The sequence below is a fragment of the Argentina silus genome (assembly GCF_951799395.1).
Source record: "Argentina silus genome assembly, chromosome: 2".
Lineage (NCBI taxonomy): Eukaryota > Metazoa > Chordata > Actinopteri > Argentiniformes > Argentinidae > Argentina > Argentina silus.
The window spans coordinates 23,381,448-23,402,330 of NC_139656.1; the positions used below are offsets into that span (position 1 = coordinate 23,381,448).

Consider the following 20,883-nt stretch of genomic DNA (forward strand, 5'->3'; position numbering starts at 1 on the left):
AACTGCTACGATCAGAACCAGAATACAAATCGTCTATTCATCCTATGAATGGATTAATGGAATGCTCAAAGGTGCTGAGATTGTGTCCAGTGTAAAAGGTGGCCAAACTCTTTTTTTTTTAAATATTTTTTTTTTTACTAATAGCTTAGATAAGAATGTAATCCCTATTAGCGGTTAAGAAATATTTCTTGCAAACATACATGCATCTTTGCAGACAAACGTGAATAGACATCACTTACACAGGACAGACTTGAATACATACATTGATGAGTAGATAACTATTTAGAGATCCATAATGAACCTGTATCCTTTGATAACATAATAACTGAAGGGTTCAGTCAGTAGGTGGTGTACCTGAGGAATAAGATCCACATTTCAGGGCAGAAATCACTTTTATTGTCAATACAGCACAGTGCACATTCACCCACACAAAAAGTGTACACAAAATGTACCATATCCCTTGTTTTTGTGATGTGTACTTTTATAGATACACAAAGATCCCTCATACACTCATTATAAAACGGGAGTGATCCAATGATCGAAGTGGTGGAGATGGTACTTAAACCCCTTAAACATAATTCAATACTTCCCTTAAAACAGGGGTTCCCAATAACTCCCAAAGTAGCTCTATGCAGGTCATCAATACATGAATACATTTAACATACAGTACGTGATTGTTTAGATAGAACAAGTATATACTGGAGTACTTGTGGACTGAAATTGGGATGCCCTTTTAAAATAACCTGGATGACAACACTCAGACTGTAGATCCAAGTGCAATGTTATACACAATCCCATTAGATTGAGAATGATGTCAACATGATATCTACACTACATTTATATCCGCATTGTCCTGAAAGTTGCACTGAATATTCCCCAGGATCAGTGTCCCTTTAGTGACTCATCTCTGAAGCCCCATCTCTCCCTCTAAGATCCCTGTCGGCAGTTGCAGGGCATTGCTCCCCTCACCCTGCTGTACTGAGTGACACTGTCCTATCCCCTCATCCACAACAATCTTACAGGACTGGGTAGGTGAAAGCGCCACAGGTCCCTATAAAAAGGTCCTCTCCATCATAATTCTTTTACCTCTACAGTTTTGTGGGACGAGTGAGGACAGTAGCCAGGGACACAGCAATGGGGACTTCTTAGACAAATATCACTGGAGAGATAAGATTCACCAGTAGAGAGAGAGAGAGAGAGAGAGAGAGAGAGAGAAAGAGAGAGAGAAAGAGAGAGAGAATGGTAGGAGCAGGTTTCTCCTCTCCAGTCAGTGAGGAGTCTGAGACTGACCACTCCAACAGGATGAGGTGATCACACACAGCTGAGAACAGCTGCTTCAATCTTGAACCGTGATTTTTCAAAACAAACAAAACATCACAGTGATGGTTTTTACAATGGATACATACGTCATATATTCTTAAATACAAACATAAAATGGCAACTTGACCCATTTACAGGCCAACTGGCATGGCTAGCAAAAAAAAGAATTGAAAGTGTGACAGTGACAGGTCAGTGACAGCTGTGTTGGCCCCATGTTTTTGTCATATCAACATTACAACTACAAAAGGCAACTTAAGAAAAAAAAAAGATCTCTCTTGTCATGAGTTCACAATAACTCTTGTTTAGGAAATCTGACCAAAAAAGAAAAACCAGACAAACAAAAGAAAACAAAGGCAAATTAAACCTGGCCAGCCACACAACTATTACTACCAACATCAGCAGTCTTCCCACTGTGTGCATGCATGTATGCAAGCCAGCAATAACACTAGAAGGATGACACATTGTTTCATTGACCCTGAACTGCTTTTTCCTTTTTACAGTAAAAATAATTATGGTAAGTGGTGCAAGATGCATTAAAAATGTTGATACAAAATTCCCAACATAAGAACAGGCGTTTGATGTGAAAGGCTACGTCTGTGTGTGTGTGTGTGTGTGTGTCTGTCTATGTGTGTGTGTGTGTGTGTGTGTGTCTGTGTGGACTTTCAGTCGACCTTCTTGCTGCGCAGTCGGGCGGTGTCCAGCAGGTACCGGCAGGTGGGGCCGGTGTGGTGGGCAAGGAGGGTCAGAGCCTTCCCATGCACTAGCGTCAGCAGGGTCTGGTGACCTGTGGCCCAAACCCGGTACCAGGGTCCGTAAAATGGGTCAGACACCGCAGGGCACAACATGTTGTTGAGATTGACCTCCGTCACCTGGGTAGAGGGAGCATAGGGAGAGGAAAGTGAGAGTCTGGCTGGCTAAAAGGAGAACAACTGAGACCTCATTTAGTATAATCTAATATAATCCTATAATTTGGTGTTTTATTAATACCATCAGGGAGTGTCAGAGAAGAGAAATCAGCTGTGTCAAGCTCATTAGTCACGCTCTCGTGTCAAGCACGTTCTGTGTCAAAATCTACGCAGGTTGTTTTACTTGAATGTCTGTGTGCTGTACATTGCTGTATCTAACTCCTACGTCTGTCAGGCACTGTCTTGTATCTTACTCCGACATCTGTATCCTGTACATTACTCGTATCACACTCCTATGTGTGTCTCTTCTACCGCCTTCTCCTCTAAGACTGAGAGGAGTAGAGAGGAGTTATACTGTGTAACCAGTAGAGGGCTCTGTGTCTTACCAGGCCCAGGACCTGCAGGAAGAGGAAGTGATAGAGGAACAGGATTCCGGTGGCGAGGACAGCCCACCACATGTCCCCCAGGGGCTCGGGCTTGTACACACCTGCACAGGGGAACAACAAGGCAGCCATTATCAGCTTACAGTAATTGAGAATATGTGAACATTGGGAACAGACACAGTATAGAGCTGAAACTACAATGAAGTTGGGAGATTAATGACTAGTGGTGCCCTTCCCCTTAGATGAATATCATAGTCTGCAGATGGCTTTCACAGTGACTCACTACTGTGCTCTAACCTGCCCTCCAGCCATGTTGAAAAAAACAGGTTGCACCGAGTTGGAATAGGGGGAAAAAAATTCCAGATTTGCAACCCTTTAGGCCTTCCCCATTCCTAAACTCTCTGGTTCCCCTCCTCCTCTTTCTCTCAGGCCTTTGGCGTCTCTCTCTCTCTAACAGAGGACGCATTTTAAACATGGCCATGTGTTTAGAAGCCATCTCTCCACCACTGTGTTCTGGTCCAGACAGAGTCAATTAAGTCAGAGGACAGAGACAGCTAGCAGCAGAGAGTCAGGAACAGGGAAGGCAGGAGGGAAGGGAGGGAGGGAGGGAGGGAGCGGGCGGGAGGGTGGGCGGGAGGGAGGGGAGCAGAGAACAAACACTCCATTCATTGTTCGCTCAGTCAGACCCACCCAAGAGCGCAGTAGACTACTGTACCACTCTGCCCTCACAATACACAGAGACCCACTACAGACACCCAGATACACAGAGACTATTATCATGGAGCCATCATGAGCTTTGCTATTACTTTGAGCTCTCTCTTTGTTATGCTGTCATTCCACATCAACCAATGGAGCTGAGAGCAAAGGCAGGGAGTTCCCCGGTGCAGAGACTTGCTTTGGGGATTCAGGGCAGTGACTCAGAAATTCCACTGTATAATCTGCCATGTCCCATCAGTTACAGATGTTACAGTCACACTGACAACTCTTCAACACTGCAGCAATGATATGTTTATGTTTTGTTTTACCCTTTCTGTTTGGTTTATGTGTGAAGGGATGCTTGGATGTCTTATCAAAGTGCACCAAACTATTGTCCACCACCAAAACAAAAATGGAGGAGCAATGTACCACACGAATTGTTACAACCAATATGACAGAACAAATATACACTCACCGAACACTTTATTAGGAATACCTGTACACCTTCTCATGGTGGAGGTGTTGTAATGATTTGGGAATGTTTTCTTGGCACATTTTGGGCCCGTTAATACCAATCAATCATCGCTTGAATGCCACAGCCTATTTGAGTATTGTTCCTGACCATGTGTATCCCTTCATGGCCACAATTTACCCATCTTCTAATGGCTACATCCAGCATGATAATGCACAATGTCACAAAGCAAAAGCCGTCTCAAACTGGTTTCATGAACATGACAATGAGTTCAGTGTTCTTCATTGTCCTTCCCAGTCACCGGATCTGAATCCAATAGAATACCTTTGGGATGTGGTAGAACGGGAGATTCACAGCTTGAAAGTGCACCTAAAAAATCTGCAGGAATTGCGTGATGCAATCATGTCATCATGGACCAGAATCTCAAAGGAATGTTTCCAACATATTGTGGAATCAATGCCACAAAGAATTGAGGCTGTTTTGAGAGCAAAGGGAGGCCCTACCCAGTATTAGTATAGTGTTCCTAATAAAGTGTTCGGTGAGTGTATGTGAAGCTTTAAGATAGGGTTATAACACGTTGTCAAGAGAAAGAAATTAAAAGTCAACATTGGTTGCAAGAACAACATTTTACACTAGGTGGCAGTCTGTCATCGTTTTCCCTAGGGTTCTGCCTCACTCTATAAAACATATCACAACAAGAGGGAGAGATTTCATTGGTTAAGTTAAGGCAGAAATGAGCTCAGAGAGTTTGATATCTTGGCAGAGGTGAATCTGTCAGAGACAAAAGAGCAGTGACTACATGAAAACAGAAAGGCAACACCTACCTCCTTTTCTGACGAGGTAGACAGGCACCAGGTACAGCATGGAGTGTTGGATGTAGTAGATCTCCTTCTCAAACGGTAGCTACAAAGGCCGTCAAAAAGAAGAGAGATTATGAAAAATACAGGCATGGAAAGATCATGTGTCAACCATGCGGGTGTTTGCTTTGAAAATATATTGCTACAAAATATAAAGCTACATTAACTGTACCAATGTTCCACTTTTAACATTGATTTGCCGAGGAAATTGTCATTTAAAACAATGCGAGGCACAATTATTACACCCCACTCAAAAGGGCACATAATGTTTTGTTTCAAAGTAAAAAGGGCTGTTTTTTTCTTTCTTAACTTTCAGAACACCAAAGAAGAACGGGAGAGAGTGAAACACTTCACTGGATGACTGACATTGTTGTGTAAAAACAACAACCTCTTAAAATGGCTGGCCTTGGCAATAAAATGGTGTGTGTGCCAGCCTGGGGCTAGAGCTGAAGAGGAAGGGAGAGCTCTGCAATAAAGCACAGGAAACCAGCCAGGCACAGTCGACTACTCTACTGAACACGGTTAACAACCCACACTCCTACACGGCTGCAGGGTCAGGTTGCAAATGAGCCAATACTCAAACACATCATGAAACCAGTCAACAGTCCATGAAAGTTCCATAACCATGAAACAGTCAACCAATGCCTATCCATACACTGGATTTGATTAATTCACTTATATGTTAAGGAAGCAATTTAAAAAAATGTAAAACACTGTGGCCCTAGATGATCAGCAATACAGATTTCATTTAAATGTACCTCAGTTGTAGCACATACAGGTCTGTGGAGAGTGCAGTGCCAGGTGTGTGTGAGGCGCAGCAGGGTAAGGGGTTCCCAAGAGCTATCACATGCTGTTGTTACCAGACTCACACAATAAAAGCTGACCATTCAACTGGTTGCCAGGCAGTAAGAGGGGTAGGAATTGGTGGCCACAGACTCGGAGCAGGTCAAGGGGACTCAAGCGTACCGAACAAGAGCAACGCCTCATAATGAAGCTTACGTAAGTAGCCTTTGTCTTTACTGCTGTTGAATTCCCCATCCTTTACATTCAATACAATTGACAGCATTGTTGGAATAGGGTATGTGTGTGTACTTTCTCACATTCTCAACAATAATCATCTCTTTTGTTTGATGCTAAAAAAAGGTGTAATTGCCAAGCACAGACTAACATACTTCTGGAAAATCTGTAACTCTCTCCATTCAGGATCCAGGACTCCAACTGAATAAGAATCACAGTAGACGTGATTCTGCCCATTCTTGTACTTGCCAACACCCAGTGGTTGCTCCAAGTTGTTTTTTTGTCAGAATGTCCTTGCCTCTTGCCAAGTGAACAGAACTAAAAGTGAAAAGGACTAAATCACTAAAACATCAAATTGCTGAGAGGATCATTATCAGCCAATCCCATCTGTAACAAGAATGTGGTTGACTTTTGAGAACTACCAACCTACGCAGCAGATTAGTGTGAAAGAGAACTCTATGATGACATATGTGCATGTGTGTGTGAGAGAGCCCTCCTTCCTCTCAGTCTCCTGACGTACTGTTTACAAGAGACACTTCTCCCCAGAAGTGGTGTACCTCCAGCAGGACTATATGTGTGAGCAGAGTCACTACCCATCTCTTCAGGCTACATCCCAACTGTCCTGGTCCAAGCATAGATTTTATCTTATGATGACTGATGTATAGATGATTCACTTACTTTAGACAAATATACTTAAATGTAAGTCGCTTTGGATAAAAGCATCTGCTAAATGTAAAAAAATGTAAATGTAAATGAGCAAGATGTAGTTTGACTGTGACGAGGGAGTCAATATCCAATGTCAACTAACAAGAGAAGAAGCGGGAAACATGAGATGCGTCATGTAATTATGTTCCACTTTTGATGAGGTTTAGTCTCCTGTCACCCGATACCTGCTGATACATGATTAGTAGGGATACACCCATGTGAAGATTCTGGGCCGACGTGGTTACCGATTATTCAGAACACAATCTGAACACAAACAATTATTTGTTATTTATTTACCTATTTGTACCCTGGCATAAAATAAAATGTTGTATTTTTATTAAAATGTTGCTTTTGATTAACACAAATTCAATCAAACAACTACAAAGTGATGGAATAACTTTTATTATTTATTTCTATAAAAATATGATCAAAACAATGACTTAGCATATATGTGTACACACCCATGGGGCAGAAATATGGGGAAAGGAATTAAGGAAGCTCTTGTTTTGTGCGTAGAAGAATGGTAAGGACGGTGAATGAACAACCTTGTTTATGAAGTTCAATACGGAGTCCAGTTTGTCTACCCAGATACTAATATTACAATTACCATTCAACTTTATTATTACAATTTAAGAAAAGATTCCTCATCAATTTAACATGCCTGGTTACAATCAATAATCGGTCTGAATAATGGGGCATTTTAAAGCAATCAGGATTACAGATTGTGCAAATGTTTGCCAATATCTGCCATACCTTAGTGCAACACACACACACACACACACACACACACACACACACACACACACACACACACAGCATTGATGTATGTGGGATATGGAACCACATTCTTACCTTAGAATGTTATTATACTACACTATGCATGTGTATTTGATCTTCAAATCCACATAGCTGGAGTATAGACCCAAAATTCAAATATTTGTCTCAGTGTCCAAATATCAATGGACTGTAAGCAGTGATTTGTAGCAAAAGAGACATATCAGAGCAGGGGGCAGAAAAGATCTCTTGAGGACTAACGTTGCAATGAGAAAGGCCTTCGGACATAAAGAAAGAGGGAAGAGGGGGTTGTGGCAGGGCAGTGTCACAGCTATTTTATCAGCAGCAGCCAAGTAAAGCTACTGTTATAGGAGCTCTGCTTTAACTGTGTCACGTTAAATTACTGCATGTCCTGAAGGCTAATAAATCTATCTAACCTATCCTCCATGGTTAACTAACTTCAGAATAAACTTTAAAGTTTATCTTCGCTAAGAAGCTTTACAGGACGTGCAGTTGCCATCCAGAAACAATTACATTTCGTTACAGAACAGTACATAAAGTCCTTGAGAAAGGGATGACATCATTGCTGTGTTCGTTCTTTGCACAAACGACAGTTGTGCAAAGAGGACAAACAACCAACCCTTCAGGTGTTCTAACCGCTTCCTCATACAGTACACGCAAACTAATTTGCTATTCATACCATATGATAAAGCAGCACAAGGTGTGCATTTGGAGGCAACCCACATGCAAATGACAAACAAAATATTTGCATCATATGAAATATCATATTTAACAATATGATAGAATGAGAGACTAGCTGAGAGAGAATGCAGGGCTCCCTCAAATAAATAACACTGTAGCAGTGTCACATTATAAATATGGTGCAGAAGTGCAATTTACATTCAATACTGCAGGTTACCTACCAGTCTGGTGTTGACCACAGGGAAGACAAGGGCCAGCAACGCACCATTCAGCATGTGGACCTGAAGCCTGTGGGCAGAGAGGTTACGTCACACCACACACCCAACAACATAATCCCTAAAACAAAACCACAAAAAATCTGCTTAGCATTGGTGCATTTAGCTTGCAGCCTTACCACTGAGCCCCGTCACAGTGCAGGCTGAGGGCTAATAAGAGTCACAACAAGTGAATTACATTTAATGACAGAGTGTGTTCACTCAATAAAATACAAAGCATACTGGGATCCTCGGGTGAAATTTGATTCTGTTTTTACATAGCTATTACATAATCATATCATATTGTAGTGTAGCCTACCCCTAAATCTGAGTGAACATAATACTGTACATCTGGGTGGACATTATGTGATTATAGGATCACTAATGCAGATCTTCTTCAGTCTGACCTATGTAAGGCAATCCATCCCTGTAGCCATGTGTTAGCTCTCAGGGAATGTGGATTGAGTATCATAACCAGTTATTCAGCTTGTAAACAGACTCATAAACAGACGTATTAATTCCCCCCCCCACCACCACCCAATGGGGATTACGCCACAAAATGGGATTACTTTAGTTTTCAATAGGTTTGCCATAAAGTTCAGTCAAAGTTTCCTTTCCCATGTCTCTGTCCAAAGTCAGTACAACACAATTCAAATGAGCCTCCTCTGTGTGTGTTCAAATAAACTATTGAGATTTTCATGTCTTTTTGCAATGCATCTAACAAGAATGGAGCTTTATGTCATTTCAGAACGTAACTATCAACAGTTAAACCACACTTGAAACCAATGCCATGCAAACGCGGGCTCCTAGTCTGGTGGGCAGGAAGAGGTTCAGAGAAGTTCCTCAAAATGTGTAACGTTACAAATATCCAACATCCTCATTACAAGCCTCTATTTGCAACAAGAGTGATAACACCATAGAGTCCAGGCCGATGGACAGTCATTAAATCAATACTGAAGCTGGTGTTGCCAAAAGCTGCTGTCAGACAAACATCTCCTCTTACAGTGTTTTGGCTTTCCCCTGTATTTCCCCACAGATCAGGGTAAGGGAACTGCTCAGATAACACAAGCTGTCATTTGAGTGTGGATAAGACACCAGGAGGTGTAGGCCAGTCCTGTCCTGTTACAGACAATGCTGAACAACTGAATACAATAGACATGCATGGCACTACAAGACTTAGTGCATAGATAGTGTGGGATACTGAGGGGCCTGTTGTACACAGGTTCCCTGTGGGGGGCACCACAGCTGTAGTCAGGCTTGACTGAGTGTTGATCTTGTTTCACAGCGGTATCCATCTCTCCCATGGGGAATTCTCCACTGCGGTGTGTCCTACCTCATCTCAATGGAATAATCTGGGCCCAGAGAAATTAACACAGAGGTGTAACCCCCCTCCCAACCCCCACCTTGCTCTCATCCACAGGAATCAAACACAAATGGGAAACACTGCAGTGAAGGGCTGCCTTCAGCTGTGCATGGCCATCTTCTCAGATGTGACATTCTGCACTGGCTTCATAATGTGGCCAGATTAAATCTTGCTCCATAAAGAACCACGAGCAAAGCAAGAAAAAGCTTTCTTTCTATCTTTCCCTCTCTTACCACGTGTTTAAGAGCAGGAGTGTCTCAAGATCCCTGGTTGATAAAGGCTATGAGAGAACATTTTTGTTTGTGGAAAACAAGGTACAAACATTTCTAGGTTTCGTCAATTGTAACCATGCAAAAAGTGTGACAGCAACGAGAACAGCCAAAAAACATCCCCTCAAACTCAAACCAAGACTTCTTGTAAAAGTGGGGGGTTGGGACACGGTTACTATCTCTGAAAAGTGGAAAGGACAGGAACAGTGAAAGTGCATTTGCCCTGCAGGGCAGAGAAGTGGCAGTGACATCTCAGATTTCCATTACCTCCCTCTCTCTGACCTACATGTGAGTGTACATCAATCTAAAGAGATTTACACTCTAATCTATTTAACATTTATGTGGAGCCAAGAGGTCAGTCTCCAGTCAATCTAATTGGATCCCTTTCCCAATCACTAATGCAGGCAAGTACAGCTCCACAGAGAATGGGTCCAATAGGAGGTAGTAAACCCCATATCTTCAAAACATGCCCTTCCTCGCTTAGCACCGCTTAAACAAATGAGTCTCTTACCAAGTCTAAAGTGAGCCTAGGGAGGGAGTCATAGGAGCACTGAGGTGTTGACAGGGTGGTGGTCTATTCTAAGAAGCAATTTGACAGTTAGTTGAAATAATGCCTCATATAATTGTCACAGGCTCCAGCGTGTTCTCACATCGCTGCCATAGCCTGGCTCTTTGGGTGAGGGTAGTGGCGGTATGTAGAATGCACTCACCTAAAGATGACCATGGCTGTTTTACATGGCGGACAGGCCAGCAGGAAGATCTGTGGAGGAAGATAAGAAAACATGTAAAGAATTGTGATTCCATATTCAATTATAAAGCCAGGTAACGTGGAAGGCAGCGAAGGATGGCATTGTTGTAATCATCAGAAAGCTGTCTTTTAATGGGTCTCTGTACAGGCAAAATGTTTCACATAATCGTTGTAATGGGTGCTTAATGTTTGTGTGTATGCTTGCAAGTGAAGGTATGTGATAAACTTGCATGAAGCCAGTCTCTGTTTATCACTCATCTATAGTGCAATGTCCGACTCTTATCTTAAGTGGAAATCAGCCTAAATAGGGAATATCTTAAAGACCAATAATAAAGACACTTGCTTTCAGGCAAAACTAATCATCAACCGTCACTGCAGAAAGCAACTCAAGATGATAACGCCACCCATGACAACATGAGTTGCAGTCCTCAAGAGCCCTATTGATCAGTTTGGCCGGGCGGCCAGCTCTATGAAGAGTCTTGGTGGTTCCAAACTTCTTCCATTTAAGAATGATGACGAATACTGTGTTCTTGGGGACCTTCAATACTGCAGATTTTTTTTGTACCCTTCACCCTACCCTTCTGTGCCGACACAATCTTGTCTTGGAGGTCTATGGACAATTCCTTCAACCTCAGCACCTGAACCTCAGGTTTTTGCTCTGACATGCACTGTCAACTGTGGGACCTTATATAGACAGGTGTGTGCTGTTCCAAAATAATGTCCAATCAATTGAATTTACCACAGGTGGACTCCAATGAAGTCGTAGAAACATCTCAAGGATGATCACTGGAAACAGGATGTACCTGAGCTCAATTTCGAGTGTCATAGCAATTTTTTTTTTATTTTTTATAAATTAGCCAACATTTCTAAAACCTTGTTTTTGCTTTGTCATTATGGAGTATTGTGTGTAGATTGATGAGGAAAAAAATTAATTGAATCCATTTTAGAATAAGTCTGTAACATGACAAAATGTGGAAAAAGTGAAGGGGTGTGAATACTTTCCGAATGCACTTTATCTAACCCTCTAACCGTAGAGTCTAGACTAGGATTGTTAATGATTAATCGATGATCGATTAATTGTTGTTAAGAATTTGATCAATCAAGCGGAATTTCATTGATCAAATGAAATTGAACCATGTGTGGTATCGTCTCGAACTGTATGAGTGGGAGCTTTTGGTGAAATCATTATTTAAATTCAAAACTAGACTGGCTGCAAATGCGAAATTGCTGGAACTGGGGGTAACAGTGAATGCGGCCACTAAAGCAAGAGATGAAGGGAGCTGCGTGTCAACCTGCTGGGACAGGCCCTGCCAATGCTATGGCACTACTCAGTACAACACCGGAAGTGACGTCGAAACAGAGGTTGAAAACGTTCTGACCTCTGGATGTAAATCCCACAGACTGTCAGGTCAACAGAGACAAGATTCCCTAGAGTGACAAAACTGGCACGACACTTCGGTCCCATCCGAGCGGGTGTTTTCAGCAGCTGGCCTAACCGTGAACAGGCTGCGCAACCCTAGTCTACACTGTAGGGTGGTCCTCATGAGCCATCAGCAGTACTGGAAAACTGACTTGATAGGTGTTTCTGGTTAGTCAAGAAAAACACTGGTGAGCTCAGCAATTGCAAACAGTCTGGTAGAGACCGCAGAAGACTTCAACAGCAGAACTACAGAGGCTACACTGCAAGATGTAAACCACTAGTTAGCAACAGAAACCGGAATGGCCAGATTACAGTTTGCTAAAAAGTACCTAAAAGAGCCTGCAGAGTTATGGAAAAAGGTCTTGTGGACAGATGAGACAAATATGAACATGTACCAGAGTGATGGCAAGTGTAAAGTGTGGGGAAAAAAAGGAACTGCCCCAAATCCCCCGCATACCATCTAATTTGTGAAATATGGTGGAGGGGGTGTTATGGCTTGGGCATGTATGGCTGCCACTGAAACTGGCTCTCGTCTTCATTGATGATGTAACTGTTGACGGCAGCAGCAGAATGAATTCTGAAGTGTAGAAAAACATCTTGTCTGCTGAAGTACGATCAAATGTTTCCAATCTCATTGGACGGCACTTCATCATACTGCAAGACAATGACCCCAAACATAGTGCCATAACAACTAGGGCCAAAAAGTTAAAAGTTCTAGAGTGGACAAGCCGATCTCCAGATTTAAATCTAGTTGAACATGCATTTCATTTGCTGAAGAGGGAACTTAAGGCAAAAATACCTCAAAACAAACAACTGAAGATGGCTGCAATACAGGCCTGGCAGAGAATCACCAGAGAATATATACAGCATCTGGTGGGGTCAATGGGTCACAGATTTCAGGCAGTTATTGTATGCAAAGGATTGTTAACCAAATACTAAATATCAGTGCTTTAATCAGACATTACAGTGCCTTCGTAAGGTATTCAGACCCCTTCGCTTTTCCCCACATTTTGTTGTGTTATAAACTCAATTTGTTTGTGGATTGATGGCAAATTCTTTTAATTTAATCCATTTTAAATTGAATCTATAACACAACAAAATGAGTAAAAAGTGAAGGGGTCTGAATACTTTCGAAGCCACTGTATATGATTTGAAAAAAATGTTGTACTTTCTAAATGGTGAAACCAATCTGAATGAAAATTAAAACATTGAATTAAAGCTGAGAGTCTCCACTTTGACCCCATAGCAAATGTATGATTCAAATCCAAACTGTTATGAGTATAGATCCAAAGACAAAATGCTTCCTCTTTCCAATACTTCAGGAGGGCACTGTATCAATCCTTGAACCCTGGAGTTACAGGGAGGATCAGTGCTTTGTATCTCTGTTCCCAGATTGACTGAGGAGGAAGTCATTGCAAGAGGGGCAAGTGAAGGGAGGCCTACATGAGGAGAGAAGATACTGTGTGGTGAGATTTATTTTCTTTCAGTGTAAGAAAGGTACACTGGTGATGAATAGGACCATCTGTCCTCACATACCATTACTAAAAGCCAAAGAATGACCAGTCTAATTACAGCCCACGGAGGAGGAGGAGAAAGAGGAGGTGGTCCTCTCCCAGCCTGTCAGCAGGAGGAAGGATCTCACGTGGGACAAGGTGGAATAGGATCTTATGTGATGTTATGTAAGGGATGATATCAGCACCTCCTCCCTCCCTCTGCTCCTTTCTCATGTGGTATGCCTATAGGGGAAGCAGACGAAGATAACCTCATGGTAAAGAGCAACTTGTTATTTCAGAGCCGGCCCATTTTAACACCCAACTACCCATATGCCCATGTTGTGTATACCAACACTTGTATTTAAAGTCCCAAACCAACGTAGGTCCATAACTAACAATGGGTAACTGAAGAATTGATTTTAGTGTCTTAATGTTATACCATGAAAGATTTTTTTTTTTTTTTTTAAGTAACATTGCTTTAAAGGTACACTCTGGGATATGACGTCATGCCAGGAAGCCACAGCAACTTTAACCAAAGACATTTGGAGTAAGTAAAGATGCAAACAATGGTAGGCATTCGTTAGACGTCGGCGCATGCGCACCATTGCATTGTGTGTGCCTGAGTTGATAGGACGTCAAACGAGTGGAGACTATCCCAAAGTCTACCTTTAAACCAACAATATTAAACACAGGTAAATGACAGGGATACCATTAAGAGCTATTTCACCTATAAAGGCATTTCAACTAAAGGCAAACTGCCCTTAAAAATATACAATATAGAATGATTTCAAAAACCCAACAGGACAAAAAATGTCCTGTGGCAGAATAGTGGCCAGAATAGTGGCTGAGAGGCTCAGAGCAGAGAGGATGGGCAGCAGATTGACTGCAGCAGGATGAGAGCTTCCTGAGGGACAGAGCCTCTTCCTGTCTGTGACTGAGGAGCATGGGGGCTCGGAAATGAGAATGACAAACCTGCCTGAAGAAACATCCACAAAGTCAAAGCAACATAATATTTACACAAAAGTGACACAAGTGCACTCACAAGTGCAACAGACGCATTCTGGTCATGAAATGTTCATTATTCTTCTGCTTTATCATTGGTTTTTGAAATTCCATTTTTATCGCAATACAGGAACAAGCTTGCCTTGTGTGAATGAGACTGAGATTAAAGGCCCAGCATATAGCTTTGCCACATTGAAAATGTGAAAATGCTATGTTTTTTAATAGCGACAATCATGTGCACATCCCTGTAAACAAACCAAACCACCAGATTTTAGAAAACTATTTGTTTGGACTAATATAGCACTCTTCTCTGAACGTTCATCATCATGTGAACTCATTCCCTGATGGCTACCAATTTATTTACTGATTTACCGATTTTCATGGCCATTTAGCACTATTTTAAAGCTAAAATCTACATACAGGATCTTGGTATCTAACAAAAAAAAGCATTGATAGGTTTTTAGCCAGGGCCAGTTAGGTTGGTGCATGCTTCCTTTCTTGTCCAGGCAAGTTCCTGAATGCGCAGAATCAAGGGACCATTCCATAAGCCATCATGCGGAGTCCTGCAAGTAAAGAAGCCCTGTGCTCTACTGGGTTGGGTTGGGCTGTGGTAGTGGTAGTAGTAATAGTAGTAGGCCTAGCTGGGATATGTTGTGCTATGTTGTGGTGTTCAAAGTTGTGCATTAGACCCTTATGAAAACCCCAGCTGGGCCTATTCTCCCTCTCTGAGACCAATTAAAGCAGCACACATTGTCAACCCAGTGGAACTAAGATAATGAATCTCTCAAGACCAGTCCAGTCAAATCCAATCCAACTTGCTGAGACACCTCTGAAATTCTCTTTCCAAAAACGTCATCTTGGGTGTTGGGTGTGTGAGATAATTACAGGGCAAAACAATAAATGCCAGCCCTGTGAGGGAAACGGCTGCCCTGTGAGGGAAGAAAATAAGGCTGTGCTTCGGTTCCAGCAAGGTGACAGTGCAGTGTAAGAATTGGAAACCCGGACATGCAAAATACAATGCAAACAGATCAACACTCAGGAGGCAAACTAACAGGATCAACAGGGCGGTCTGTTACTGGGGACACCAACACCATAGCCCACAAGGGTCTGTTGTTTGTGTTGGCTTGGGAAGTGGTGAACTAGATGTATCTTTCCTATGACAGACTATAACATCTGGCAACACTTTGTACTAAGTTGCCATTATACCTGTGTAGTAATGTCATAATTACTGTGGTAACAATATTATATTGACATCTTGCTACAGTAATTGAGTAATTTTAGTGTATGGAGTTGAGCAGTATGTGTTATTGGACAAGTGGAATTTAAGGAAGAGCCCTTATTCCACTGGTGTAACAAACAAACTGCTCAACCAAAATACATTACATAGCAATTACAAAGTAATCACCAATGTACTGTGTAACAGCAATGTTGTTACAAGAGAGTTACAGCACAGGTAAAGGGGAAACTTAATGTAAAGTGTGACCTAATATCTTGGTGTGATAAACTTGTGTGTGTGTGTTACATTACTTTGCACGGTTTGAATGTGATGCAAATTACTCCAGATGAAGAGACACTTGAAAATGGTGTTGCTGACAGGATGCTTCACTTTTTCCTTGTTAATTAAGTGGTAAAAACATCTGGGATGTAGTAGGAAAGAATGTTTCATTCTACAGCAAGGAACATCAAAGCTTCGTCCTCCTCCCGCTTTGTCCAATGTAGGCTGTTGCAGAGGAGAAGAAAGCTAAGCATTTGTCATTGGTCTTCCTGGCATGGTCCCTCCCTCATACGTACTGGCATGGCAACATTAAAACTCATCCTGTACCCATCAGACCACTCTGGCACTCCCACTCACATCAGCAAAGCTCCTGACAGCTAGACTGTTCATTCTTGATGCGCGTCATCCCCTTACCCTTGTAGAAAAGGATCATTTGTTATATCTATTGCTAAACACTTAATGAAATGATATGTCCCTTTATTGCAGCCTATACAGTGCCTTCGGAAAGTATTCAGACCCCTTCAACTTTTTCCACATTTTGTTGTGTTATAGACTCAATTTAAAATGGATTAAATTAAAAGAATTTGCCATCAATCCACAAACAATACCCCAGAATGACAACACAAAAACACATTTTTTGAAATTTCAGTAAATTTATTAAAAAGAAAAAGAAAAACAGAAATACCTCATGTGCATAAGTATTCAGTCTATCTATAACACAACAAAATGTGAAAAAAGTGAAGGGGTCTGAATACTTTCCGAAGGCACTGTATAGCAATTGTCACATTAGCACATAATCCTTGACCATAAACTGACAAGACTGATGTTGATAGGGGGCCAAAAGGCACAACGATGACGGTAAACTCTCAGTGGCAGGGTGACACAGAGTTCCAAGAATGGCATACAGTAGGCTATGAACAGTGAAAGGCATATCCAAGGGCTGGACAGGGCTATGTAGTATATACAATCTCTGGCTATGTCTACTCATTATTATATTTATCAGACAAATATTAGTCTGACACAAACAGGCCAGATAAAGGTCAAACAATTGGCAGGCTATGAAATGGTGTTCTCAAACATATCCATCAATAGTATGACTGATTGCATAGATATGATTATGAATGTTTGGGCTTCGTATCGTTAGAAGTGTGACAAATCATTAAAAAGGGTGTCCAACACACACTTGATGCAAATGCATCGAAACCACTGGGGAAGCTATATGATATGATATGTGCATCTACTGAGGTGAGTGGTTCAACCATCCTTTACAATTTCAGTCATCCCTGGGCCACAGTGCGCCAATAAACATACTCGCTTCAAGATAAATAATGCATGTTGTTTTTCAGTATCATCATTACCTTATTACATTATTATGTCCTTTTTCTGATCAATCTGAGAGCCAACATTAGCCATTCAATTATTATGCTCCTACCACGCAGTTAATTATAGAATGCAAAAATCACAGAGCATCCTGTTGGGATTGCGGGTTAGAGCCTACTCGTGGACAACCTTGCAACCCGATGAACCCCCACCAGTTTGAATTGGTCGAGAGAGGCATGTCTATTTCTTGTCTCAGGTTGTGGTGTCACTGATAAATGTGGATGTTTCTGTTTTCACTTCCTCCATAACTAATACAATGAAAGTAACATGTGATGTGCTCTTTCTGGGTACCATTGCTTGATAGTTGACTTTGTTTGATAATCAGATTTTAAAAATGTGGTTAGGGATAGCCTAGTTAATTGATATCCAAAATATTAAAGAAGTCTGATATGACACCATTCAGTCTGATGAATGTTCTCTAGATAATGAACAAAAACGTGGGAGGTTCTGCTTAACATTGCACATTTGGCCTTTCTCCCACACTGGAAGTCTGCAGGATCGTTTTAATATGATAACATGCAAATAGTAGTAAATGTCAGTGGTCATGGTAAGACATGCATGATGTGTTGGAGCTGTGAGATAGGATTGTTGCCCATTGCTCAAGCATTGAAGCATGCAATCTTACCTGCACCATGGTCACAACATGACAAGGATTCAGTAGGTATATCACTGTCTTGGTGGCGAATTTGAATCCGACCTCTACTCCAAACGTCATACATAGCGCAACCAGCAACAGGTTCTTGCCTAAACTGTCCTCCTTTGTCCTTGGGCCATCTTTAGCGATCTCTTTGACTTCTTTAGAAATGTTGATTTTCCTCAGTGCAATGAAAATCTCCACGATAGAAATCAAAACTATGACAAAACTCTCGCTCATACGTTGTTGGGGTGCAAGGAAGGCAGCACATTCTGGGCCCCCGTTGCCCTCAAACTTTGGGTCCACGCCGCCATACACCCAGTCTAGTAGACTGTATATGTTATATCTAGACATATTCCTCTTCTCGTATTGGAAAAGGTACGAACAAGACGGAATAAAAGATAGTACACTGACTTCTTGTCGAAACATGAACTGCAGTATTTCTCCTCCGTAGTGATCTCTCTTTAAAGCGGAGGCAGAAATGTATACTGCCACCGCCTCCTATCTTGACAGGTAGCTATGATGTTGGATAGCTAGCTAGCGTGCCGTGGTGGACTGGATCTGACAACGAGACAAATAGCAGTGGGAGGTACTATAGGTAGGCAGCTAGCTAACGGTAAATACAAGGTAGTCTCGCATACCAAACCCATAAACCAAGACACAGCAGCTGTGTATGGGGACAAGAAAAGGTAATCACGTCATTGATTGACTCACCAACTAGCAAAAGGCATGTCTTCCCCAAATGAATATTGCAATTAGCTAGCTAGCTAGATAAGCCACTTTAGTTAATAAAGGAGGGGGAATTGTCCAAAATTCTACCCGCTAGATAATCTAAAACAAATTTTAAGCGAGGTTATTTTCGTCGATAAGACGATATAGCTACACCAGAAAATAATTTTCATCTACTTCGACTTCGAGCGACGGATCGACCAAGCACACGGGTTTGATGCGCTACTACCAGCTAGCTTAATGACCCACCCAGCAACTTGTTTGTTTAGCGTATTGGTTAGTTACATTACAATTTGATATTCCAGTCCACATCCATGTGCAACGCAAGTTATATTTTCTATGTATCTTCTTCTTCGATATATTTTGGAAGAATATGGCATAGCTTTGTTCACCACACCACCAGTAGCTACAACGTTAAGCTAGTTATCCATCCAATTCCTCCTAATCCATTTCAATTTTCACCTCAAACCTTTCATAACGACTTCCTGGATTGGATAGTCGAATTTCTATCCCGCCTCCCTTTCATCACAGGGGTGTATTCAGTGATGCGAAACGTTCCGAACGTTGCAGATTCCCTCGGTCACCTCGGTTCTGCCTAGCACATTTCTATCTGAACCTTTTAACGTTCTCCTGAACAGGCCCCTGATTTCAATTAACTGATATGATTTGTGAAACCAGAATGTTTCGTGTGCTGTATGTTTCATGAGGCTAATGCAGTCACTGGTGTGGCAAGGCTGCCATTTAGCCTACTGGCTGATGATGTTGTCATAAACATATGTATCGTTGTCATGATAATATGTGTATTTTAGACGTTGTTTAGACGCTCAATACAAGCACCTCAGAAGCGCCATAAACTCAGCGTGTCCTCATCAATATTGGTGTATGTACGACCTCTAGTGGGTTTAAATCAAATAGTTGCAGAGGTATCACCAGGAAATCTTGATGGATATCTTCGTGTCTTTTACTAGTGTTCGGCTACTTCATTAATATCAGTTTGTTTATCTGTAATAGTAAGTAGCATTATGGGTGCTTACGTATTAATTATGTTTGCTGCAGGTATATTGTCCAAAACCAGAGGTCTGTGAGAGGAGGACAACACAGACAACATAGAAATATACACTCAGCTAACACTTTATTAGGAACACTATACTAATACTGGGTAGGGCCTCCCTTTGCTCTCAAAACAGCCTCAATTCTTCGTGGCATTGATTCCACAAGATGTTGGAAACATTCCTTTGAGATTCTGGTCCACGATGACATGATTGCATCATGCAATTCCTGCAGATTTTTCAGGTGCACTTTCAAGCTGTGAATTTCCTGTTCTACCACATCCCAAAGGTGTTCTGTTGGATTCAGATCCAGTGTCTGGGAAGGCCACTGAAGAACACTGAACTCATTGTCATGTTCATGAAACCTGTTTGAGACGACTTTTGCTTTGTGACATGGTGCATTATCATGCTGGAAGTAGCCATTAGAAGATGGGTAAATTGTGGCCATGAAGAAATGCACATGGTCAGGAACAATACTCAAATAGGCTGTGGCATTCAAGCGATGATTGATTGGTATTAATAGGTCCAAAGTGTGCCAAGAAAACATTCCCCACACCATTACAACACCTCCACCATGAGAAGGTGAATATGGGCAGAAGGCCTTTAAACAAAACAACTTTAATTATACCTGATTTCCCCCTTACATCCTGTATTTTTTCCATATACACCGCAACATAAAGACAACATATTTGGATTCACAGTGAGGCATGTTGTGTTAGATGAGTGTAGATGAAATAAGATGAGTCTCATGCTTCAGTCTATCTTGTATTCTGAGTTGTCACGTCACCCTTGACATGTCACCGTTCAAGTCACCCCTTTTTTCATGAGAGCAACATAACTTTTGACATGATTTGAAGCTATTTGAATACAAAGTTGCCTATAACAACAAAAACAAACAGTGGAGTACTCAGTCCTTATTGTTCTGGTTATGATGAGGTAAGTTGTGACCGTTGTAACAGTTTTTTTTGTTAGTTTTAACATCAAAGATAATACACATGCAGGGAGAAAAAAGCCCCACCCACCTGCTGGAGGTGGGGGTAGTAATGACAAACGACTTCCTGTACTTTGGGCTTTTCAGTTTCCCGCCAATGGATGTTGGTGATTCACCAAAATGTTTATGCAAATACAGTTATTGGAGTGCATGGCAGAATTACTGCCGGAATTCAGATTTCCTGAAAATGTTATGACATCACTGCATAACTCAAGAGTTTGACAT

General features: G+C 41.6%; 1 protein-coding gene across 1 annotated transcript; it reads right to left on the bottom strand.

Moving 5' to 3' along the window:
- Nucleotides 1-379: 379 nt before the first annotated feature.
- Nucleotides 380-19,092, bottom strand: tmem164 (transmembrane protein 164). Its single transcript, XM_083665464.1, has 6 exons — nucleotides 17,881-19,092; nucleotides 10,428-10,477; nucleotides 8,053-8,119; nucleotides 4,601-4,679; nucleotides 2,612-2,712; nucleotides 380-2,189 (listed from the first exon to the last, which is right to left on the bottom strand). The coding sequence occupies exons 1-6, from the start codon at nucleotides 18,316-18,318 to the stop codon at nucleotides 1,983-1,985; spliced, it is 942 nt and encodes a 313-aa protein (XP_083521590.1). The 5' UTR covers nucleotides 18,319-19,092; the 3' UTR covers nucleotides 380-1,982.
- Between the last annotated feature and the right edge of the window lie 1,791 nt (nucleotides 19,093-20,883).

Coding starts and splice junctions, on each gene's coding strand:
- tmem164 (XM_083665464.1), bottom strand. CDS start 18,318: ATGTTTCGACAAGAAGTCAGTGTACTATCTTTTATTCCGTCTTGTTCG. Junction 8,120..10,427: donor ACAGCCATGGTCATCTTTAG/GTGAGTGCATTC, acceptor CTCTGCCCACAG/GCTTCAGGTCCACATGCTGA. Junction 4,680..8,052: donor CTGTGGTCAACACCAGACTG/GTAGGTAACCTG, acceptor CGGCCTTTGTAG/CTACCGTTTGAGAAGGAGAT.